General features: G+C 42.7%; 1 protein-coding gene across 5 annotated transcripts in view; it reads left to right on the forward strand.

Moving 5' to 3' along the window:
* ralgps2 (Ral GEF with PH domain and SH3 binding motif 2) overlaps positions 1 to 26,052 on the forward strand; it is a 286,105-nt gene that overhangs the window by 232,232 nt on the left and 27,821 nt on the right. For 3 of the 5 annotated variants that reach the window (XM_034180398.1, XM_034180394.1, XM_034180397.1), the window contains 6 exons: positions 4,700 to 4,837; positions 10,745 to 10,835; positions 11,103 to 11,170; positions 11,266 to 11,404; positions 11,572 to 11,723; positions 11,818 to 11,872. In XM_034180398.1, coding sequence (XP_034036289.1) covers positions 4,700 to 4,837; positions 10,745 to 10,835; positions 11,103 to 11,170; positions 11,266 to 11,404; positions 11,572 to 11,723; positions 11,818 to 11,872 — 643 coding nt within the window. Of the gene's footprint in view, positions 1 to 4,699; positions 4,838 to 10,744; positions 10,836 to 11,102; positions 11,171 to 11,265; positions 11,405 to 11,571; positions 11,724 to 11,805; positions 11,873 to 26,052 lie in introns of all 5 variants that reach the window. The other 2 variants (XM_034180393.1, XM_034180396.1) reach the window with 1 other exon arrangement.

A 26,052-nucleotide genomic window follows, 5' to 3' on the forward strand; every position in this document is an offset into this window, starting at 1 on the left:
CATTTCAAATGGCAACTTTCTGACTTTAAGAAACACTATAAGAAATCAAGAAAAAAAGATTGTGGCAGTCAGTAACGGTTACTTTTTTAGACCAAGCAGAGGAAAAAAATATGGACTCACTCAATTCTGAGGAATAAATTATGGAATCACCCTGTAAATTTCCATCCCCAAAACTAACACCTGCATCAAATCACATCTGCTCGTTGACATTAACCCTATGTCATGAAATTGACCCTATGTGTCTTTTTGCAAGGAATGTTTTCACAGTTTTTGCTCTATGGCAAGATGCATTATCTTCTTGAAATATGATTTCATCATCCTTAAACATCAGAAAAGTGTCCAAAATATCAACGTAAACTTGTGCATTTATTGATGATGTAATGACAGCCATCTCCCCAGTGCCTTTACATGACATGCAGCCCCATATCATCAATGACTGTGGAAATTTACATGTTGTCTTCAGGCAGTCATCTTTATAAATCTCATTGGAACGACACCAAACAAAAGTTCCAGCATCATCACCTTGCCCAATGCAGATTCGAGATTCATCACTGAATATGACTTTCATCCAGTCATCCACAGTCCACGATTGCTTTTCTTTAGCCCATTGTAACCTTGTTTTTTTCTGTTTAGGTGTTAATGATGGCTTTCGTTTAGCTTTTCTGTATGTAAATCCCATTTCCTTTAGGTGGTTTCTTACAGTTCGGCACAGACGTTGACTCCAGTTTCCTCCCATTCGTTCCTCATTTATTTTGTTGTGCATTTTCGATTTTTGAGACATATTGCTTTAAGTTTTCTGTCTTGACGCTTTGATGTCTTCCTTGGTCTACCAGTATGTTTGCCTTTAACAACCTTCCCATGTTGTTTGTATTTGGTCCAGAGTTTAGACACAGCTGACTGTGAACAACCAATATCTTTTGCAACATTGCGTGATGATTTACCCTCTTTTAAGAGTTTGATAATCCTCTCCTTTGTTTCAACTGACATCTCTCGTGTTGGAGCCATGATTCATGTCAGTCCACTTGGTGCAACAGCTCTCCAAGGTGTGATCACTCCTTTTTAGATGCAGACTAACAAGCAGATGTGATTTGATGCAGGTGTTAGTTTTGGGGATGAAAATTTACAGGGTGATTCCATAATTTATTCCTCAGAATTGAGTGAGTCCATATTTTTTTCCTCTGCTTGATTTCTTATAGTGTTTCTTAAAGCCAGAAAGTTGCCATTTGAAATGACTTTAGTTTTGTGTCATGTCTGTGATCTGCTTTTTTTCTACAAAAGTAAACAACTGAATGAACATCCTCCGAGGCCGGTGATTCCATAATTTTTGCCAGGGGTTGTACAAGGACAGACGAAGACTTTAGAGGCATGTTTTTGGTGAGGACAAGGCGGTTAAAAGCCCATTGTCCCAGCACCTGACGGCTTTGAGGACAAGATAGGCTATTATGGCTCCACCCTCTCGCACACTACAATCCCACCTGTTTTGTGTGCTGGACACTGTATATAAAATAATTATTTTGGAGCGGATTAATCATTTTCTGTCAGACCTTGGATGTTAAAAACACCTCTAATCACTTCTGGAATCTCAAAGGACATTTCATTTTCAGCTTTTTTTTTTTTTTCTTCTCTCTGTCTCGTGTGCTGAAGTGGAGAACATATTTGGAACAGCCTAATGTTTTAATAGCTTGGTAAAACAGTTGCATATTCATTCCTTCTTTATAAGCAGCTGTAAAAGTATGTTTATGATAGATTTAACATCTTGTTACAACCCCAATTCCAATGAAGTTTGGACATTGTGTAAAATGTAAATAAAAACAGAATACAATGATTTGCAAATTCTCTTCAACCTATATTCAATTGAATACACCACAAGAAGACAAGATATTTAATGTTCAAACTGATAAACTTTGTTTTTGTGCAAATATTTGCTCATTTTCAACATGTTTCAAAAAAGCTGGGACAGTGGTATGTTTATCACTGTGTTACATCACCTTTCCTCCTAACAACACTCAGTGTTTGGGAACTGAGGACACTAATTGTTGAAGCTTTGTAGGTGGAATTCTTTCTCATTCTTGCTTGATGTACAATTTCAGCTGTTCAGCAGTCCAGGGTCTCCGTTTTCATATTTTGTGCTTCATAATGCGCCACACATTTTCAATGGGCGACAGGTCTGGACTGCAGGCAGGTCAGTCTAGTACCCGCACTCTTTTACTATGATGCCACAGTGTTGTAACACGTGCAGAATGTGGTTTAGCATTGTTTTGCTGCAATAAGCGGGGACGTCCCTGAAAAAGACTTTGCTTGAATGGCAGCATGTGTTGCTCCAAAACCTGTATGTACCTTTCAGCATTGATGGTGTTATCACAGATGTGTAAGTTACCCATGCCATGGGCACTAACACACCCCCATACCATCACAGATGCTGGCTTTTGAACTTTGTGCTGGTAACAATCTGGATGATCTTTTTCCTCTTTTGTTCGGAGGACACGACGTCCATGATTTCCAAAAACAATTTGAAATGTGGACTCATCAGACCACAGCACACTTTTCCACTTTGCGTCTGTCCATTTCAAATGAGCTCGGGCCCAGAGAAGGCGGTGGCGTTTCTGGATGTTGTTGATGTATGGCTTTCGATTTGCATGGCAGAGATTAAGCTTGCACTTCTAGATGTAGTGACGAACTGTGTTAACTGACAATGGTTTTCTGAAGTGTTCCTGAGCCCATGCGGTAAGATCCTTTACACAATGCTGTTGGTTTTTAATGCCGTGCCGCCTGAGGGACAGAAGGACATGGGCATTCAGTGTTGGTTTTCGGCCTTGCCGCTTAGATGTAGAAAGTTCTCCAGATTCTCTGAATCTTCTGATTATATTATGGACTGTAGATGGAATCCCTAAATTCCTTGCAATTGAACATTGAGAAACATTGTTCTTAAAACTGTTGGACTATTTTTTTCACACATTTGTTCACAAAGTGGTGATCCTCACCCCATCTTTGCTTGTGAATGGTTGAGCCTTTTGGGGATGTTCATTTTATACGCAATCATGACACTCACCTGTTTCCAATTAACCTGTTCACCTGTGGAATGTTTCAAACAGGTGTTCTTTGAGCATTCATCAACTTTCCCATTAAATATCTTGTCTTTGTGGTGTATTCATTTGAATATAGGTTGAAGAGGATTTGCAAATCATTGTATTCTGTTTTTGTTTACATTTCACACAATGTCCCAACTTCACTGGAATTTGGGTTGTAAATTGTTAATTATGTAAACTGTAGAAAGGCCCAACCAGGGACAAGAGTTGTGAATTAGCTGTAGCTATAAACTCTTTGTGCATAACATCAGTTGTAAACATTGCTTGCTCTATGTCGGATTGCATTGTCCCTGTCAAATAAACAAATACGTAAATTAAATGAAATTATGCAGACATTAACGGATGAACACAAAATTAAAAGTTGGATCATGTTGTATAAATAACTGTAAGCCGCAGAAAAAATAAAGCCAGCGAGAAGAATTGCAGAGGCGATTGTCCAGGAACCTGTGGTTTGGTTCTAGCTGGTCTGGCTATGAATGTGTTTTGTGTTGTTTTTTGGGGGGGCCGGGGGGGGGGGGGGGGGGGGTGAGGTGATCGATCCACACAGTTGTGAGTGTATATAATTAAAGTGGCCACTTCATTGTGGTGTCGTTTTTTTTTTGGTCATGGAGAGCTGGGTGAACAAGTAGAACTGCTACATTTAATGACTCTGGAACACAGGTGAACAGCAGCCTGGCGCACGGATACACACACCAGCCAGACTATGCAGGAGTGTCTTTTTTGCACTGCGTTAAAAAAATGTGACATCTTGAATGGATGCTGTGAATTGAAAACCCACACTTTAAAGGGACCAAATGTGGGAGGGCTGGAGGTTTGGACCAAACCCATGCCTAAACGTGCACCTATGTCACGTTACATGGCGCTACATGGATCATATGTGGCTTGACGTGGATAATATGTGGCGACATGAGCCATTCGAGGCTGGACGGTGCTGAAATGACAGGTCGGTCGTGGCTCACTAAAGGCTGATACGTGGCACGTGAGGCACATAGAGGAACCTTCGTGGCGGATACGTGATAGCTTAATACGTGGATCATTCGGTGGGACAAGGCTTAAGAAGCGAGGTGGTGGTGGGGTGGGCTCAGACGCCCTTAAGATGAACAGGCTGCAGATAAATCACCTTTACTGACTGCATTCATTTGGGAGCAGTTTGGTGGCAAATATTTTGCTGATTGTTGGTTTTTGTGTGTGTGTTTTGGCTTTTTCGGGGAGCAGGGGGCTGAAACGTCACCATGTCATGTCCAAATGTTTTTTTTGTTGTTGTTGGTTTTTTTTTTGTTTTGTTTTTTTAATTCCTGTCTGTTTTGGCCTGTGTGCCATCAAACTAACAGTCGATGTTATGACCTGGTGTTCACAGCGAGAGACCCACAGCTGCATGGGAGAGTCACACATCCACAGACACGTGGCTGTGGATGGTTGCACGTGAGTGAGCTGAGCTTCACGATATGATCAGGTGAAGGGGGGCTTGCGTTCCACAACAGTGTTTGACAAACATTGAACAGGTTTTGTCCTACGATTACATATGTACTGAGAGACGGATGGGGAAGAGGGACTGTGTTGTTCCCTTCTGTTTAACATGTTGAATCTTTGTTGTGCCTGTTCTTTGATCTTAGGGATGTACCTGTCCGATCTGACGTACGTGGACTCGGCCTACCCCTCCACAGGCAGCATACTGGAGAACGAGCAGAGGTCAAACTTGATGAACAACATTCTCAGAATCATATCAGACTTGCAGAGATCCTGTACCTATGGTGAGCTTCAACACAAACAGCTGCACACCTGCAGGACAGTTGCGGTCAGTTAGTGGAAGACCTGACCTGCACAACAGACAGCTGATGGCTGTTTCTGTCTCACATGCTGTCACTAACTCTGACATGTCTTCAGATGGGGCATCTTGTCCATGTTGACAAGCAAAAGTTTTCAAAACAGAGGAGAGGTTGTGGTTATTTTAAAACATGACATGGCACTATATTTGATTTATTTGGCATCGTCATTAAAATACGATTGATTCAATGCTTTTGTCTTTGTAAATAAATTAGCTAAGTTTCTCCTTTTCATCCATCCTATCAAAAAAAAAAAAAAAAATTTAGAGAAATTAGATGAACCTGCTGGAGATGTTAACTGTGGACTGCAATTAAGCAGTTTGTTTCTTGGAATTAATTATGTTAACTGTGGACTGCAATTAAGCAGTTTGTTTCTTGGAATTAATTAATCTCATATATATATATATATATATATATATATATATAATACACACACGAGGTCTGTCCATAAAGTAACGGTCCTTTTTATTTTTTTCAAAAACTATATGGATTTCATTCATATGTTTTTACGTCAGACATGCTTGAACCCTCGTGCGCATGCGTGAGTTTTTCCACGCATGTTGGTGACGTCATTCGCCTGTGAGCACGCCTTGGGAAGAAGTGGTCCCGCCTCCTACTCGGATTTTCATTGTCTGGAAATGGCGGAATGAAAAGGACTTTTTTTCCATCAGAATTTTTTCAGAAGCTGTTAGAGACTGGCACCTGGAAACCATTCGAAAAATTTATCTGGCTTTCGGTTTAAAATTTTACGGGCTTCACAGAGAATAAGGACTTTAACTACAGCTTTAAGGACCCCTTTAAGGACGGTCGGTGCGCCGCGCTCCGAGCTGCGACGACGAGGCACAAACCACTGGATCATTTCTAAGCTGATGGCTCTGTGGATACGAGACCGTCGTGTGTTCTTTCTCTGGTTATCACAAGAGCTGGACATCAGCCATTTTCCGGCAGATTTCACTTCTAACAAGAGATTTTGTCATGGAAAGCCGCGCGGAGGCTTCGCGCGTCACGACCGATTCGCTTTGGAAGCGAGACAAAGGAACACCTCCGTTTCTGAGTGTTAGAGGACAAGTTGGGACATGCCTATCTCAGCTTTCAGTGCTTACCAGTCGAGTGAGTATAAGAGAACTTGTGGAGAGCTGGACATGTCCCAACTTGTCCTCTAACACTCCGAAACGGAGGTGTTCCTTTGTCTCGCTTCCAAAGCGAATCGGTCGTGACGCGCGAAGCCTCCGCGCGGCTTTCCATGACAAAATCTCTTGTTAGAAGTGAAATCTGCCGGAAAATGGCTGATGTCCAGCTCTTGTGATAACCAGAGAAAGAACACACGACGGTCTCGTATCCACAGAGCCATCAGCTTAGAAATGATCCAGTGGTTTGTGCCTCGTCGTCGCAGCTCGGAGCGCGGCGCACCGACCGTCCTTAAAGGGGTCCTTAAAGCTGTAGTTAAAGTCCTTATTCTCTGTGAAGCCCGTAAAATTTTAAACCGAAAGCCAGATAAATTTTTCGAATGGTTTCCAGGTGCCAGTCTCTAACAGCTTCTGAAAAAATTCTGATGGAAAAAAAGTCCTTTTCATTCCGCCATTTCCAGACAATGAAAATCCGAGTAGGAGGCGGGACCACTTCTTCCCAAGGCGTGCTCACAGGCGAATGACGTCACCAACATGCGTGGAAAAATGCACGGATGTGCACGAGGGTTCAAGCATGTCTGATGTAAAAACATATGAATCAAATCCATATAGTTTTTGAAAAAAAAGAAAAAGGACCATTACTTTATGGACAGACCTCGTATGTATGTATATATATGTGTATGTATGTGTGTGTATGTATGTGTGTATGTGCATGTATATATGTGTTTGTGTGTATGTATGTATGTTTGTATGTATGTGTGTATGTGCATGTATATATGTGTTTGTGTGTATGTATGTATGTTTGTATGTATGTGTGTATGTATGTATGTTTGTATGTATGTGTGTATGTGCATGTATATATGTGTTTGTATGTATGTATGTTTGTATGTATGTGTGTATGTGCATGTATATATGTGTTTGTATGTATGTGTGTATGTGCATGTATATATGTGTTTGTATGTATGTATGTTTGTATGTATGTGTGTATGTGCATGTATATATGTGTTTGTATGTATGTTTGTATGTATGTATGTTTGTATGTATGTGTGTATGTGCATGTATATATGTGTTTGTATGTATGTATGTATGTATGTGTGTATATGTATATGTATGTATTCGTATTGGAGACCCTCAGTTCAGAACCTCCATGACCAGTAAAAAATCAAGGACTGAGATGTTGCCCGGTATGGCGGAGCCGGGGCCCCACCCTGGAGCCAGGCCTGGGGTTGGGGCTCGCGCGCGAGCGCCTGGTGGTCGGGCCTTAGCCCATGGGGCCCAGCCGGGCTCAGCCCGAAAGAGCGACGTGGGCACCCCCACCTGCAGAGGGGGCCATGGGCGTCAGGTGCAGAGGGGATTGGGTGGCGGTCGAGGGCGGGTGGCCCGACGGCCCGGTCCATGCTCACAGCCCCTGGCTGTTGGGACGTGGAATGTCACCTCGCTGGTGGGGAAGGAGCCTGAGCTTGTGCGGGAGGTTGAGAGATACCGACTAGAGATAGTTGGGCTCACCTCCACGCACAGCTTGGGCTCTGGTACCCAACCCCTGGAGAGGGGCTGGATGCTTCATTTTTCTGACGTTGCCCACGGGGAGAGGCTGAGAGCTGGGGTCGCATTGCTTATTGCTCCCCAGCTCAGTCGCCATTTGTTGAAGTTCACTCCAGTGAACGAGAAGGTTGCGTCCCTACGCCTTCGGGTCGGGGACAGGTCTCTCACCGTTGTCTCGGCCTACGGGCCGAGCAGCAGTGCAGAGTACCCGACCTTCCTGGAGTCCCTGGGAGGGGTACTAGATAGCGCTCTGACTGGGGACTCCATTGTTCTCCTGGGGGATTTCAATGCCCATGTGGGCGGCGACAATGAGACCTGGAGGGGGGTGATCGGGAAGCACGGCCTCCCCGATCTGAACCCGAGTGGTGTTCAGTTGTTGGACTTCTGTACTAGTCACAGTTTGTCCATCACGAACACCATGTTTGAGCACAAGGGTGTCCATTAGTGCATGTGGCACCAGGACACCCTGAGCCAGAGGTCGATGATCGACTTTGTAGTCGTATGATCTGACCTTTGGCCACGTGTCTCGGACACTCGAGTGAAGAGAGGGGCAGAGCTGTCGACCGATCACCACCTGGTGGTGAGTTGGATCTGCTGGGAGGGGAGGAAGCCGGTCAGACCTGGCAGGCCCAAACGTATCATGAGGATCTGCTGGGAACGACTGGCGGAACCCTCTGTCAGTGAGGTCTTCAACTCCCACCTCCGGGAGAGCTTCTCCCAGATCCCGGGGGAGGTTGGAGACATGGAGTCCGAGTGGACCATGTGCTCCACCTCCATTGTCGACGCGGCCGCTCGTAGCTGTTGTCACAAGGTCTCTGGTGCCTGTCGTGGCGCCACTCCCCGAACCCGGTGGTGGACGCCGGAAGTAAGGGATGCCGTCAAGCTGAAGAAAAGTCCCACTTATCTTTGTTGGTAGGTGGGACCCCGGAGGCAGCTGACAGGTACCGGCAGGCCAAGTGTGCCGCAGCCCGTGCAGTCGCAGAGCCAAAAACTCGGGTCTGGGAGGAGTTCGGGGAGGCCATGGAGGAGGACTATCGGTCGGCCTCAGAGAGATTCTGGCAAACCGTCCGACGCCTCAGGAGGCGGAAGCAGCTCTCCACCAGCACTGTTTATGGTGCGGGTGGGGAGCTGTTGACCCTGACTGGGGATGTTGTCGGGCGGTGGAAGGAATACTTTGAGGATCTCCTCAATCCCATCGTCACATCTTCCGAAGAGGAAGCAGAGACTGGGGACTCAGAGGCAGACTCATCCATTACCCAGGCCGAAATCACCGAGGTGGTTAGAAAGCTCATCGGTGGCAAGGCTCCTGGGGTGGATGAAATCCGTCCTGAGTACCTTAAGTCTCTGGATGTTGTGGGACTGTCTTGGCTGACATGCCTCTGCAACATCGCGTGGCGATCGGGGTCAGTGCCTCTGGATTGGCAGATCGGGGTGGTGGTCCCTCTGTTTAAGAAGGGGGACCGGAGGGTGTGTTCCAACTATAGGAGGATCACACTCTTCAGCCTCCCCGGTAAGGTCTATTCCAGAGTACTGAAGAGGAGAATTGGACCGATGGTCGGACCTCGGATTCAGGAGGAGCAGTGTGGTTTTCGTCCTGGTCGCGACACACTGGACCAGCTCTACACGCTCCATCGGGTGCTCGAGGGTTCATGGGAGTTCGCCCAACCAGTCCACATGTGTTTTGTGGATCTGGAGAAGGCGTTCGACCGTGTCCCTCGGGGCACCCTGTGGGGGGTGCTCCGGGAGTACCGGGTCTGGGGGCCTTTGCTAAGGGCTATCCGGTCCCTATACGACCGCAGCAGGAGCTTGGTTCGCATTGCCGGTAGTAAGTCAAACCTGTTTCCAGTGCACGTTGGCCTCCACCAGGGCTGCCCTTTGTCACTTGTTCTGTTTTTATGGACAGAATTTCTAGGCGCAGTCAGGGTGTAGAGGGGGTCTGGTTTGGGAACCACAGAATCTCGTCTCTGCTGTTTGCGGACGATGTGGTTCTGTTGGCTTCGTCAAATCAGGACCTTCAGCGTGCACTGGGGCGGTTTGCAGCCGAGTGTGAAGCGTCCGGGATGAAAATCAGCACCTCCAAATCCGAGGCCATGGTTCTCGACCGGAAAAAGGTGCTTTGCCCTCTTCAGGTTGGTGGAGTGTCCTTGCCTCAAGTGGAGGAGTTTAAGTATCTCGGGGTCTTGTTCACGAGTGAAGGACGGATGGAGCGTGAGATCGATAGACAGATCGGTGCAGCATCTCCAGTGATGCGGTCGCTGTATCGGACCGTCGTAGTGAAGAGAGAGCTGAGTAGGGGGGCAAAGCTCTCGATTTACCGATCGATCTACCTTCCGATCCTCACCTATGGTCATGAGATTTGGCTCATGACTGAAAGAACGAGATCGCGAGTACAAGCGGCCGAGATGAGTTTCCTCCGCAGGGTGGCTGGGCGCTCCCTTAGAGATAGGGTGAGGAGCTCGGTCGCTCCCGAGGAGCTCGGAGTCGAGCCGCTGCTCCTCCATGTCGAAAGGAGTAAGTTGAGGTGGCTCGGGCATCTTTTCCGGATGCCCCCTGGACGCCTTGCTGGAGAGTTGTTCCGGGCACGTCCCATTGGGAGGAGGCCCCGGGGAAGACCCAGGACACGCTGGAGGGACTACATCTCTTGGCTGGCTTGGGAACGCCTTGGGGTTCCCCCGGAGTAGCTGGGGGAGGTGTGTGTGGATCGGGAGGTCTGGGCGGCTTTGCTTGAGCTGCTGCCCCCGCGACCCGACTCCGGATAAAGCGGAATGAAATGGATGGATGGGGATATATATATATATATATATATATATATATATGTACCCCAGGTTTTGCTTGGTTGGTCTTAATGCTCTTCGGAACTGTTCACACAGTACTACAGCCCGCATACCACCTTGTAGCTAGTGGATATTTAGATTTTACATTGAGTGGAATATGTGCACAGTTGAAGGGAGGGAAAAAGACAGAGATGATGGTTTAATATAGGTTTATTGGAAAATTAAAAAGTAATGCCTTACTTGTAATTTCATATCAATTGCTCCAGCCATGAGCCAAATACTTGCAGTGTGAATTTAGTCAACATGTGATTTTGCGTGCAAAGAGCTTTCATATCCTTGTTTGTATTTGGTATGTGTTTTTCTCCTGTGCTTCATTGTCATCACACTTTCAGATATTCCAGTGTTGCCTCATGTCCAGAAGTATCTGAACTCAGTCAGGTATATTGAGGAGCTACAGAAATTTGTAGAGGATGACAACTACAAGTAAGTTAAAACTTTAGATTTATGCTACCGAACAAATTCCAAACTATAACTGTTTTCAAACAAAAATGTTCCGGTCTTCAGGTTGTTGCCTTATTATTATTATTGATTTATTTATTGTCAAGGTGGTTGTATACATTTCCCCACATCAATTTGTTGGATTACTTAAATATTAATCTTATTGTATATATATTGCCCAAATCATCATAGAACTTTACCAAAGAGAAACTTAAAAATGTGAATTTTAACATTTCATCATCTTCAATTTAGATTGTCACAAAAGATTGAGCCAGGCACCAGCACACCACGAGCAAATGCCTCCAAAGAGGATCTGGCCAGTGAGTTCCAGTGCAGATATTAAGTGTTATGCAAAGAAATGCAAATTGTTGATTTCCCATTTGACGTGTGTGGTCTAAATACGTTTTGCCTGCAGGTCAGGAGGCATCGTCATCCCCTCTCTGCGGCCGTAAAAGTACAGTAGCAGCTGAAGGAGCCAAAGTCGCAGCTACTCCACCCTCTCCCAGGAACCTACTGCCCCATGGGCACAGAAAATGCTACAGCCTGGGCTACAAGTCAGTTTTTTATTTTTTTTTATTCTGATTTGTAACAATTTTTCCGCAGCAAAATATGCTTTGACCAGAAGTGATGGATCAAAACAGTATGAATAATATAAAGTATCACTCCTCCACAGTCCTTTTCTTGATGGAGCTGGCATTGATGGTTTTATGTGTTTTTGTAGTTTTATCCATAAGATGAATACAGCAGAGTTTAAAAGCGCTACGTTCCCCAATGCTGGTTCTCGCAGTCTGTTAGACGATAGTGTGATGGAGAGCCACAGTCCCACCAGAGGACAAGCAGAGAGCTCAACTCTGTCCAGTGGTATTTCACTTGGTAAGATATATGTATTTCAAGAAATACAATACAGAGTTTGTATTTTCAATCACGGCATGTGCAGCAGTTTTTTTGTTTTTTGGTCTGTGTACAGGCAGCAGTGAGGGCTCTGAACTGAGTGAAGAGGTGTCTTGGCCAGCGTTTGAGAGGTAATTTGCATCCATATTAGCAGTGCTTTCTCATCACATTTGCTTGAAAGAAGTAAATCATATAGTATCCCTGATCCTGTTGTGATTGCATAATTTCAAAGCAACATAGCGATACAACAGATTGTGATTGTGCTTTCTGCTGCATTGTTTTTAGCTTTGCAGCTAAAATAATCAAATGTCATCTCTCCACTGCCATGATCAAAGATTTTAACATTGTACGCTTTTGCTTCTCAGCCACCCCAAAATATTGCATAACACTGAACAAGCTGTCCCTCGATGGCAACAAGGACTTTAAGCAGTTACTGTGAGGAAAATTACATTAGACTTTTTTTGCAATAGTATGCAATAAATGTGAAATTTACTGGTATCTTGTACACTGCAAAAAAAAAAAAAAACGTGGTGTCTAAAAACAAGATAAAAACACTAAGTCTGACGGAAATTATTTTGTTACATGGACAGATAATTTCACTTGGCAAGATGTCTTGAATTACGATTGTTAAATCTAGAAATAAGCATAGTAGAGAAGCTTGAATCTTCGACTGGACTGGTTTGCTTGACACGAGGACGTTTCGCTTGAAATCGCAGAAGCTTCCTCAGCTAAAATTCTTGCTCTGGTAGTCATGTTTTAAAACAAGGGGTAAGGCGAAGGGGTATGCCTCTAGCCCTATGAATTGAGACTCCCCTCCGCCTTAGGAGGAAAAAAAAACTGCTTGTGTCAAACTGCCGTCTTCACTGTTTGTCAACATGGCAACCGAAACGCAACTTGTTGCAGTAGCCTGTTTGCTCTTTTTATTTTCTCGCCTTTTTGTGTAAATGCAAAGAAATAGAAGAAGTCGCCGATTTCTTCGATGCATCACAATCATATCATGTTAATTAATTGAATTAATTTGTAATTTATAATAATGATTAATAGTATTAATAATTAATTGGTAATTAATTAATGTTAGTAATGCTAAGAATAATTAATCAATAATAGTAATAATTAATATTGTTTAATCATTAATTGATTTAGTAATTAATTAATTAGTAATTAAAATAAACACTTGAAATATATCAGTCTGTGTGCAATGAATGTATGCATTATACAAGTTTCACTTTTTGAATGAAATTACTGAAATAAATCAACTTTTTCATGACATTCTAATTATATGACCAGCACCTTTATGTATGTTTAGTTCTGTCAACCTTATATTTCTTTTTCAAATTCTCCTATTTTTTGCATCCAGCCCTATTTCCTTTAGAAATTTCCTTGACAAATAATAGCAGTTTATTAGGATGTCAGGTTATGTGTTACACATATATATTTGTGTGTATATATTTTCCAACTTATTCCCATTGATGAAACTTCTCATTTTCTGCCTGAAAGCTTTTTAGGAGACGAGTGCGCTCAGGGCTCCCTGTTTGTTTACAAAATACACACGCATTACAGACCTTGAAATCCCAACAGCAGGAATCACTATTATCCACAGATTTATGAACATACAAATTGACGTGCTTATCCTTTATCATGATTTTCTCCATTGTGAGATATAAAAGTGTCTTATCGTAGCGTTCGTGTGTATATGCATTATAACGCCTCAGCGCACGAGCGAAGTTACGATATTCTTCAGAACGACAACATGCGCAACATGCATCCAGCAGCATACATGTTGTTGTCATAGGCAATTGCCTGTAAAGTTTTTTGGCAAGTTATAACTTTCTGAACAGCGTAATTTGTAATGAAAGCCTCTTTCATTTGTGCGACTCTTTCGGCGCCATGTTTATTTCTTTGGAGACAGCAGTAAGCTCCTCCTACCCCTCCAAACGGAGTGTGCATCCAGATTCACTCTGTTTGGAGGGGTTTGTAGCCCTCCGCCTTCCCCTCTGCCTTGCTCCAAAAAGAGAATTGAGACACCCCTCTGTCTCTCGTGCCCGCGCAAAATGGAGGGGATGGGGTAAGTGGAAGGACCAAGGGGTAGAATTGAAATTCAGCCTTAAAATAGGACATTAACCCTTTAAACAAGATAAATTATCTAACATTTCTAAATCTAAAGTTTTTTTTTTCCATCTTGGTACACTGCAAATTATTTGTTTCTTTGTCCAAAAAAGAAAAACTTTGTATTTAGAAGTGTTATATAATTTATCTTGTTTTAATGGTTTATTTCTTATTTTAAGTGTTCAGCATGCTTATTTCTAGATTTAACAATCGGAATTCAAGACATCTTGTCAAGTGAAATTGTCTGTCCATGCAGCTTGATAATTTCCCTCAGATTTAGTGTTTTTGTTTGTACACCCATTTTTTTCAGTGTACACCTTTATTTTAAATGCAACAAAACATAAACATCACTTGACTAACCTGCACAAAGTAGTACACAAATCATAGGGGTTTTGCGGAGTTGTTCAAAAGGCCACAGATCGTTTTCATGTACACCATAGTGGTCCTTGTACGTGTTCCTGCTTAAAGTCCCGAAGAATTACTTGCAGACCTGCCAACCTGTTCACATTTTGTGTTCTAGCCACGCATTTTGACATCAAAGTACGCTGGTTCGATTTGTTGTTCAAAACTACGTTAAAAAAATAAAGTTCAAGTCTGTGCCCGCTGAAACGCAAAAGAAGAGTTTCACCAATCACAGCATCAAAATCTGTCAAAACAGCAATGTTCAACCAATCACAGCAATGTATTGCATGCGCACAGCGTCTAGCCATGGGGATAGCTCCGCACTCCACAGCAGACACTGCTCGCAGTGGCAACTAGCAGCTGTGGGCTGGCTGTTTCTGTCCTTTCTATGCATTTATTTGCAAATATCTGAGATAATGGCACTTGTTTTGCTGTTTGTTGGAGAAACTCCACATCTAAAGAGTCTGTGCTAGTGTTTCCATCGAAGCATAATGTCATGTTGTGTAACTTTTTTCCCCATTAGCATGTATTGGCTAGCTTGTTGACCTTGGGTTGCTGTTACCTTATGGAGGCAATAAGCCTCTCACAATTTTTAATATCCAGGCAAAGCTCTTCATGAAAACCATCACCTAGTCTCTTAAAAAAAAAAAATGCGTTAAACACCTGAACTGAGATTAGCCTGTTAGCGTTAGGTTGTTTGGCATAGAAAAGTTTGCCACTTCTGAGGCTAAAAGTGTCACAATGCAAGTGCAAGGCTGTAAAAACAGTGAAACCATATTATTTTTTAAATGGAGGGGAAAAAACCATGTTTCATTTGTTTTGTTATTATTTTGTCTGTTGTTTCTTCATATTTAACTCATGAAGTAAAACATACACACAAATAAAGCAACGTTGGCAGGTACGGTGCCTTTTAAAAAATATTCACCCCCTTCAGCTTTTACATATTTTAACTTCTTTATACCATTTCAGAACAAATAGAATTCAGGCTTCTCTGGATTAAAATTGATAAAATTATCCATGTTAACCAATTTGAAAGCAAATCTCTGCAACACAACAAAAATTAAACATATTTGAGCCAAAATGATTGAGTGCATAAGTCATGGCACCCTTCAATACTTTACAATCACTCTTACAGCCAGTTTTGAGACAAGTCAGGGGATGGTTAAATTAATCAGTGACACTATCTTGGATTTCATTTACATCAGTCATTAAAAAAAAAAAAAAATACACAAAGTGTGGTACTGTATGGTAAAACAGAATGGCCATACAAGAGAGAGACCAGTGAGGGAAGCCACCAAGACGCACATGACAACTCCGAAGTTGTAGCTTCTGTGGATGTGACTGCTGAGACTGTGCATGGGGCAGATTTGGTCTGTTGCATCACCAGTTTTACAGCTTCTTGGTGGAGCGGCACAAAGAAGGACTTTCATATACAGAAAGACATCAGATCTAGACTTGAGTCTCCTATGTGCCTTTCAGCAAACTTTAGCTGAACAGTGAAGTGTTGTTAAAACCCCTCTCTGCTCCACTCCACCTTGATGTTGTGAAACTGATGATGCAAAATACAAAACATGCACTTTTTCCAGAGAGGAATTTAACTCCCCCTGTGTTGTCATAATTGTCTTGGTGGCCTCCCTCACTCCTCACTGATTACTAGATTTACCATACAGTGTTTGTATTTCTGAATAACTGAGGTAAATAAAGTCCAAGACATATTCAGTGACTTGGACATGTTAATGTTTCCATCCTCTGATTTGTTTGAAGAAAACTACCTGTAAAAGTGATGATTTGCTTGTTTGTAGCATTTATTTATACAGCTCATTACCTTGGCTTTGATAGATTTACTTAATGTGTATTATGCAGATATTTGTTTTCAGTTAGAGTTTAAAGACGATAATTTTAGAAATTTTAGTATAGGAAGCCTGAATTCTGGTATATATAAAAAAATAATTAAATGTGTAAAAGTCTAAGTGGTTGAATAGTTTTTAGAGGTACTGCAGCTGAGTGGACAAGGATCTGGCCTGTAAATATGTAGATATGGTTTTGAATACTGCTCATGCTACCTGGTTGAGGAAGTAACCTGCAAGTTCTGTAATCCTGTCCGACTTACTATCTATATTTTCGGCCACGTGAAAACAAACAAACAAACACACACCGCATAAAGTACTCCAGGACTTCCTTCAAGGTTGGCAGGTCTGTACTTGGTGCTACACTCATTAGGCCACAGTTATTTTATTTTTTGGTTTATGGATTTTTCTGGGGCTCAAAGACCTCCCCCCCCCCCCCCCCCCCCCCCCAAGAAATGGTTTGAAGGGTCGGTCAGTACAAAAAACAGAAACAATATTCAAAGTTTAAATAATAAAAGTTGTTGTCTACTGGAATTGATGGGTTTCACTTTTTAATGAAAAATTATGGACCAGGACCAAGGTTTTATGCTTCTATTGTAAACAATCTCATGAACAAATCTGCTTGATAGTACTGCATATGTCATTGCATGTAGATGTACATGTACTTTCATATAAAAGTTTCAAAAGATGATATTTTGGTCTAGACTAAAAAACATGAAATATCACATTTGACACCAATGTGTAAAAAGTAAACAATTCTGAATAGATAAACATATAGCAACAATAGAGAAATTGAATGAAATAAAAGATCACAAATGACTCTTTGTAACATACAATACATAAAATTGTAATGTATACGTATTGCACATAAAGCAAATAATTAAATCTAAACACTTTTGAATAGATATACACATGCCATGGTTTTATTTATTTATTTATTTGTTTTATTACATACTTAGTTATACTTACTATTTTTACTATATATTTAAATGGGTGGTGTTTTTTTTTTCTTCATTTTTTTTCATTTTTGTGCATATTGTTTTGCAAAACAAACAATAAATGGCCAATACTTTTTTCTTGATCATGTTGGGGTAGTATGTCTCACTTTACTTTGCTAACTTCATATAATTTTAATAATAACTTCATATCTCTTTATACAGATAATGATAGTAATAATAATAACTTTGTTATATGCCATGACGCATACTGTCCTTCAGCTCACCACGCTACACGGACAGAACACCGTTTTACTTTTATACATACCATTTAATACAACACGTGCACTCACCGCAGATAAAGGTCAAAATGCAACACCAACCATAATTGCTTAACTTTACTGATCCACATTGAGGGGAACGGCCCGGCCATCTCGGGGCGGAGCTGGAGTGCAGGAGAAAGCAGCAGGCGGAGTGTGTGTGTGTGATCAGCTTGCAACCTGAAGTAGACATGAGCTGTTCAGTGAAGACATCTACATAATAGAACATCTAAAATTGAAGTCTGTTTCCATCAGTTTTTGAGTCTTCCGGGAAAAATGGGAATTACAACCTAACAGACGCTGTGGCCCATACGTGGATCGAATGCGCGGCCTTGGCGTTATCAGCACCATGTCGCAAAGGATAACTGATAGCTGCAAATACCTACAGCATCATATCATTTAATCAGAATCAGAAGACGTTTATTGCCATTGCCAGTGAACAGGATTTACAGACTAGGAATTGCTTCGGTACAATGGTGCAATATTAAGAAGAGATAAAATGCTAAGATAAAATATAACATATTGTCAAAATAAGATAAAATACAAGATAAAAAAAAGAAATGAAATATGAAAGGCTGTGTGCAACAGAGAAACAGAAAAAACAGTGCAGTGGGAGGAGTGCAATTAAAAACCAAAGTACATTGTCTAAAGTGACCCGTGATAAAATGAGAAAGTGACAGAGTTAAGCTTAGGTGACTGAGTTATGAGGAGTTCATGAGTCTAACGGCAGAGGGGAAGAACTGTTCTTATGGCGGGAGGTTCTGGTCCGGATGGACCGTAGCCTCCTGCCCGAGGGGAGTGGTTTGAATAGACCGTGTGCAGGGTGAGAAGGGTCAGCTGTGATCCGACCTGCTCGGCCCAGAGTCCTGAGACGTGCAGGTCGTGGAGAGATGGAAGGCTACAGCCGATCACCTTCTCAGCAGAGGCCACAATGCACTGCAGTCTGTGTCTGTCCCTGGCTGTGGCCCCGGCGTACCACACCGTGATGGAGGAGCAGAGGATGGACTCGATGATGGCCGTGTAGAACTGCACCATCAGCTGGACAGGCAGCTTGGCCTTCTTCAGCTGCCGCAGGAAGTACATCCTCTGCTTGGGCCTTCATGATGAGGGAGCTGATGGTTGACTCCCACTTGAGGTCCTGGGTGATGGTGGTGCTGAGGAAGCGGGTGACGACCACAGTGGTGATGGGGCTGTTGGTGAGGGCGAGGGAGGGCAGGGGGGCTGTGGCTTTCCTGAAGTCCACGATCATCTCACTGTTTTCTGGGGGTTGAGCTCCAAGTTGTTGCTGCTGCTGTTGTTGCTGCTAATATCAGAAAATGAATGAGAGAAATCTATGTACAGTTAGTGACGACCAACACACTTTGACTTTCTGTCAGAACATCCTGAGGGAACAAAATCGCATTCACCACTCACATTTCATCTGGTAGTCTGTCGTATTTCCGACTGGCACTCATCAGTAGATCAAAGACATTGCGCTTTGTCTTGTCAGGTTTCTCTTTTTCTTCGGGAATGCACAGCCTGGTTCTTACCAACAGGTACTTCAACCCGAATTCTGCCAACCTCAGATGTGGTCTTTTTTTTTTTTTTTTTTTTTTTTTCCAGTGCCCAGGGTCACTGTTTTTTCTCCCTCGTGATGTCTCTGGGCCTGCCTGATATGGAACATATTTCATTGCCTCCATCTCCATATGTTCCTTTGACATCACCACCAACATTTTCATGGGCTGCCACTCTGTGAAAGAACCAGTTTTTCTTTTTTCAGTTGCATCACTTTCATGAACGATTGTACACACAAAATGTGACATGTTCCGCCATCTTGTTTAGCACTGAACACCGATGATCAAATAAAACCATGTGAGTCTTGAAATTTTTGTTCGGCACCCCAAGCAGGGGGGTGGGGCGGGGGTGCCCAGGGGCAAATTTTTTTTCACTGGTCTGCGATTGAGCAGTCGGCGGATCCATAAACGATAATCCAATAACTATGGCCTTACTTTTTGAAATATAAGAAACTAATCCAAAAAAATTTACTGTTTTATCACTGTCCTAAATCATATTAATCTCACTTCATTTTCATAGCATAACTTTAAAAATTCTGAAATAGGTTTGAAATTGCCGATCAGTTCTAACCATAATAACCAATCCTAATCCAAACCTAACTCTTCACAGTTGAAAGGAAATCTAAATAAAAAATAAAAGCGCACCCGTACAAGCTTAACAGTTTTACGTGCCCCTATCCTATCCTATTTTATCCCAGGACTCGGTTCTATCATTCTCTGGGCCAGTGACCCGTGTGGCCCGCATCCCCTACAAGAGGAGTCCTGAGGCCAGCAGGTATACAATTCAAGATAGACCAACTTGAGCTGAACCAAACCCTCTCTTAAGCTCATTCTAAACCCCTCAGGTCCTGCAAGGGGACACTGCCTTTTTGGTGCTTAGTGTGTACTAGTGGGTTGATTTGTAGTCTGGGAAAAGGTGTGTTGTGTGTGTGTGGTGTGGTGTGTGTGTGTGTGTGTGTGTGTGGTTATAGTTCTCTATCTCTTGCTGTCTACCACCCATCTGTGATTGGCTTTTTTGTTCCTAATTTTCTTGCATGTTTTCGTGCACCAGAAACGAGTTTCCATAGTCACACGGAGTTCCATGGTGTTGCTGGAAACAAACTGTTACGGCCTCATTCCTAAGATGAAAAGGAACAGATTCTTGAGGATTATTGCAGCCAGTTTTCCTCAAATATTGCATAAGCAATCTTTTGCTGTTGACGGTTGGGTTTTCTTCTTTTTCCACCAGGCCTCAGTCGTCCTTCACTGGCACTGGCTTCCTGCTCTGGTTTTCCAGACAGACACAATCTGCAAACCAGCTTCCCTGTCTGTCCTTTGTTTTTTGTTTTGTTTTTGTTGTTTTTTTTGCGAACAGCAGCATAAAGCTATTTATCTATGAGAAATTACCTCTGTTGACAATAAGACAGGATAAATTGCTATGGGTTTAACAAACTTGCATCGTATTGAAGCTGGGTTTGCAGATTGCCTGCTGTCACTATTAGTCCAGCTGCTGTTTTTATTTTGAATGTGTACGTGCATGGTTTTTGCAGGCTGTTTGTACAGAATGTAATATTTGTCTTTCATATTGCAGCTCAGCTGAGTCCGAGGATCTTGCAGTTCATTTGTATCCGGAGCCGCCACAGTCCAGGGGTGTGTTGAGACGCAAGACTGGTGCTCAAGGAGGGCAGGAAACCTACAGTAAAGACACTCATACCCCCCTAAATCTGTCAGACTGGTTTCCAGTGCGTGTCCTATAAGTGTCCGATGTGGTGTAGGTGTGAGCTCAGTGACTGTCCCAAGATCCATCACCCCAGTGATGATTTAAATCAGAGTCTGTCTCTCTTCCTGTGTAGCCATGCTTAGGTCTTTTCCCCTTTGTTTTCCTTTTATTCTTAAGAGCTGTTTATTTGCCAAAGGTGAAATCCTTTGATTTGTTATTGTGTACTATTGGGTTAATATGTGGTTAAATTTGGTTGTATTCAAGCTCAGGATGCAGTTCTAATTCTTGAGCCAATTTGTAGTCATATTATTCTGCTTCTACAGCAGTTATGATTGCTTTCATCACAAATAATTGTTCTAATGCATGAAACATTCTTATAAACTGTGTAACACCCTGGACAAAACCATCTACTCCCCCCCCCCCCCCCATTTTCACTAAGATACTTGTCTGACTTTGGCTGGAGACACAAATCTGCAACAGTTTACAAAGTTAACACAGCTTAAAGCTGTCATGTGTAAATATAGGTGAATGATTGAACTTTCTAGATAATATATCATCTAAAATTTAATTCCCCATCATTTGTCTGTGTAGTTAAGGGACACGGTTTGGAACAAAGAGCATTAATTATTCTGTATAAATCCTTTTATGTGTTTTTAAATTGTTTCCACCTCATTCCCTCCCTTCTTGTTTTTCCGACTATCAGCCTCAAACTTGTTATGTACTCTCTCCAACAACTGAGTACTAATTTGGAAAAAGTTATTCATTAGTTCATCCAACCACTCTTGTCTCTGAAAGGCTTTTCTAATCTACTCCACAGTTATAACTTGTTACTTTATCTGTTCCAGTTGAAAGTTTCAAAGGCTTGTGATGAACGTGTCCTGAATGTGTGATGCGCAGTCGTAGTATGAACACACACAGAAAGTAGCATGGAGTAAAAGTTGAAGTAGTTGTTGTCCACGTCAGATTCTACACTGCAGGACAGCAGCCTTCTTATATGTGGTATAGAAGATTTTTAACAGAGAAAAACCTCCTGTAACAGCTGTGTAAACCAAGAGGCCGACGTTACAAAATGAATGTTCAGCGGTGCGTAAATCTCGCATGACGAAGCCCGAAGTCCTACCTCTGCTATCAGCTTGGAAGCAGATTTTTTTTTTTCCCCCCCCTAAGTTTTTTGTAACAGCTACCAGTCTACAACCATGTTTCTGTAGGAATTCCTTATATTCAAATGAATGTTGAAATTAAAGCTTTCCCCAGTTCCACCCTTTATGACTGTTAAACTAATAATTTGGTATTTACCGATCAATACCACAGTTTCACAATAAACTTACACTCAGTCCAGTCTAACCTGTTGTGAAGTTACAATAAATTACATGGAACTGCATAATTTGTCATATGCATACTGCTAAACATCAGCAATACCAGCATTTTGGTGAACAAAACATTGCTGACTTTCTTGTAACCCCATCAGTCTTGTTTGCAACACGGCTTCCTCACAACAATTGCATGAAACTTGCCCGGCGTTAAGTGCATGTTCCATCTAGAACATCTCAGTCTTCCACTGACAAGTAGATTGCGATGCTGTACATCTATCCTTGTGTCACAGCATTGTCATGTCATCATAACTTTGAATTTCGTGTGGCATTTCTTTCCGTCACTGGGATGAAATGCAATCTTCTGCACATAGCCTTCAAAGATGAACTTGTAGACTTTCATGGCCTTGTAAGCGTGAACCTTTAGTCTGTCAAAACTTTTATGTTTCTCATTTTTCATATATATATATATATATATATATTATATATATACACGAGGTTTATTAGAAAAGAAATCAACCTTTTTATTTTTTCAAAAACTATATGGATTTGAATCACGTGCGATTGCGTCAGACAAGCTTGAACCCTCGTGCGCATGCGTGAGTTTTTTCACGCCTGTCGGTTGCGTCATTCGCCTGTGGGCAGGCTTTGAGTGAGCACTGGTCCACCCCCCTCGTTGGAATTCCTTTGTGACTTCTTCCTGAGAGACTGGCGCTTTGCTTGATCAAAATGAATGTAAATGTAATTCAGAATGTTTAATCTATAATTTTGTAAAGACGCCACAGCAAAACACCTCCGTTGGAAGCATTACAGGACAGGTTTGAACATGCCCAGCTGTTAAACAATTTCTCGGATACTCACTTGACTGAAAGCCATCAAAAACCGCCTGAATCTTACGACTGGTTATCAACACGGAGGTGTTTTGCTGTGGCGCCGCGCCATGAGCGGCTGGGTACCGACGCGCGAATCCGTCCTCACGTCTTTCATTACAAAATCTCCTTTAACAGTGGAATGTCCGGATAAACTGCTGATCCCGAGCTCTTCTGAAACTTCTCTGTTCTCTCACGACGTCCTGGGTCAACAGAGGCTTAAATTTGGAAGTTTTCAGCTTAAAACAGGCTGACGACGGCAGCTCGGGGCGCGGCGCGCTATCCGGCTCCGTGGGCAGTCCTTAAAGCAACAGTAACACTGCATAATCTCTCATCAGCCATTAAAATTTTCAGCCAAAACCGTCTGAATTTCTCGAATGGTGTCCACTTGGATGTGTCTCACAGTTTCTGAAAAAATTTTGATCAAGCAAAGCGCCAGTCTCTCAGGAAGAAGTCAGACAAAGGAATTCCGACGAGGGGGGTGGACCAGTGCTCACTCAAAGCCTGCCCACAGACGAATGACACAACCGACAGGCGTGAAAAAACTCACGCATGCGCACGAGGGTTCAAGCTTGTCTGACGTAATCACATGTGATTCAAATCCATATAGTTTTTAAAAAAATAAAAAGGTCGGTTTCTTTTCTAATAGACCTTGTGTGTGTGTGTATATATATATGTATATATATATGTATATGTATATATATATGTATATATATATACAACAAAAATATAAACGCAACACTTTTGGTTTTGCTCCCATTTTGTATGAGATGAACTCAAAGATCTAAAACTTTTTCCACATACACAATATCACCATTTCCCTCAAATATTGTTCACAAACCAGTCTAAATCTGTGATAGTGAGCACTTCTCCTTTGCTGAGATAATCCATCCCACCTCACAGGTGTGCCATATCAAGATGCTGTTAGACACCATGATTAGTGCACAGGTGTGTCTTAGACTGCCCACAATAAAAGGCCACTCTGAAAGGTGCAGTTTTATCACACAGCACAATGCCACAGATGTCGCAAGATTTGAGGGAGCGTGCAATTGGCATGCTGACAGCAGGAATGTCAACCAGAGCTGTTGCTCGTGTATTGAATGTTCATTTCTCTACCATAAGCCGTCTCCAAAGGCGTTTCAGAGAATTTGGCAGTACATCCAACCAGCCTTACAACCACAGACCACGTGTAACCACAGCCCAGGACCTCCACATCCAGCATGTTCACCTCCAAGATCGTCTGAGACCAGCCACTCGGACAGCTGCTGAAACAATCGGTTTGCATAACCAAAGAATTTCTGCACAAACTGTCAGAAACCGTCTCAGGGAAGCTCATCTGCATGCTCGTCGTCTTCATCGGGGTCTCGACCTGACTCTAGTTCGTCGTCGTAACCGACTTGAGTGGGCAAATGCTCACATTCGCTGGCGTTTGGCACGTTGGAGAGGTGTTCTCTTCACGGATGATGCGAAGGAGATGTGTTGCACTGCATGAAGCAAATGGTGGTCACACCAGTACTGACTGGTATCCCCCCCAAATAAAACAAAACTGCACCTTTTAGAGTGGCCTTTTATTGTGGGCAGTCTAAGGCACACCTGTGCACTAATCATGGTGTCTAATCAGCATCTTGATATGGCACACATGTGAGGTGGGATGGATTACTCAGCAAAGGAGAAGTGCTCACTATCACAGATTTAGACTGGTTTGTGAACAATATTTGAGGGAAATGGTGATATTGTGTATGTGGAAAATGTTTTAGATCTTTGAGTTCATCTCATACAAATGAGAGCAAAACCAAAAGTGTTGCGTTTATATTTTTGTTGAGTATAATAATATATATATATACCACACACACACACACACAGAGTGGCCTTCAAAAGTATTGGAACACTTGCTATTTCACACTTTTTAATTTGTTTATGCCATTTCTAATGCAAAAAGTAAAAACAGATGCAGATCTCTACAACTTCATTTATTTTTATTTGACAGGGACAATGTAGTCAATAGTCCAAGCAGTATCTGCGACTGATGCGATGCACAAAGTTTATAGCTTCAACTAATTCACAACTCTTGTCCCTGGGTTAGGGTTAGCCCTAACCCTTTATAAATTAATTAAAATTATAAAAGCCAAGAGATGAGTTGCATAAGTAATGGAATGTTTTGGTATAATACCTGTAAATAATCATTTTTATTGCCAGTTTTGTTCAAACAAGTCAGGAGATGGAAACATATACATTTCCAAGTCACTGAACATATCTTGGACTTTATTTACATCAATTATGAAGAAATACAAATGGTATGTCACTCTGTAGTAAATCTGTGTGGAGTAAATAGTTTTCAAAAACTGAATGACTGTGCAAGAAAGAGAAGCGTGAGGAAAGCCACCAAGACATATAATCAGAATAATATATAATAATCAGAAGATTCTGAGAATCTGAAGAACTTTCTACCCATAAGCGGCAAGGCTGAAAACCAACATTGAATGCCCGTGACCTTCGATCCAAAACAGCACGGCATTAAAAACCAACATCATTGTGTAAAGGATCTTACCGCGTGGGCTCAGGAACACTTCAGAAAACCATTGACAGTTAACACAGTTCGTTGCTGCATCTACAAGTGCAAGTTAAAACTCTGCCATGCTTCCGAAGAGGAAGCAGAGCTGGGGACTCAGAGCAGACTCATCCATTACCCAGGCCGAAATCACCGAGGTGGTTAGAAAGCTCATCGTGGCAAGGCTCCTGGGGTGGATGAAATCCGTCCTGAGTACCTTAAGTCTCTGGATGTTGTGGGACTGTCTTGGCTGACATGCCTCTGCAACATCGCGTGGCGATCGGGGTCAGTGCCTCTGGATTGGCAGATCGGGGTGGTGGTCCCTCTGTTTAAGAAGGGGGACCGGAGGGTGTGTTCCAACTATAGGAGGATCACACTCTTCAGCCTCCCCGGTAAGGTCTATTCCAGAGTACTGAAGAGGAGAATTGGACCGATGGTCGGACCTCGGATTCAGGAGGAGCAGTGTGGTTTTCGTCCTGGTCGCGACACACTGGACCAGCTCTACACGCTCCATCGGGTGCTCGAGGGTTCATGGGAGTTCGCCCAACCAGTCCACATGTGTTTTGTGGATCTGGAGAAGGCGTTCGACCGTGTCCCTCGGGCACCCTGTGGGGGGTGCTCCGGGTACCGGGTCTGGGGCCTTTGCTAAGGGCTATCCGTCCCTGTACGACCGCAGCAGGAGCTTGGTTCGCATTGCCGGTAGTAAGTCAAACCTGTTTCCA

Source organism: Thalassophryne amazonica, chromosome 10 (assembly GCF_902500255.1).
Source record: "Thalassophryne amazonica chromosome 10, fThaAma1.1, whole genome shotgun sequence".
Taxonomy (NCBI): domain Eukaryota; kingdom Metazoa; phylum Chordata; class Actinopteri; order Batrachoidiformes; family Batrachoididae; genus Thalassophryne; species Thalassophryne amazonica.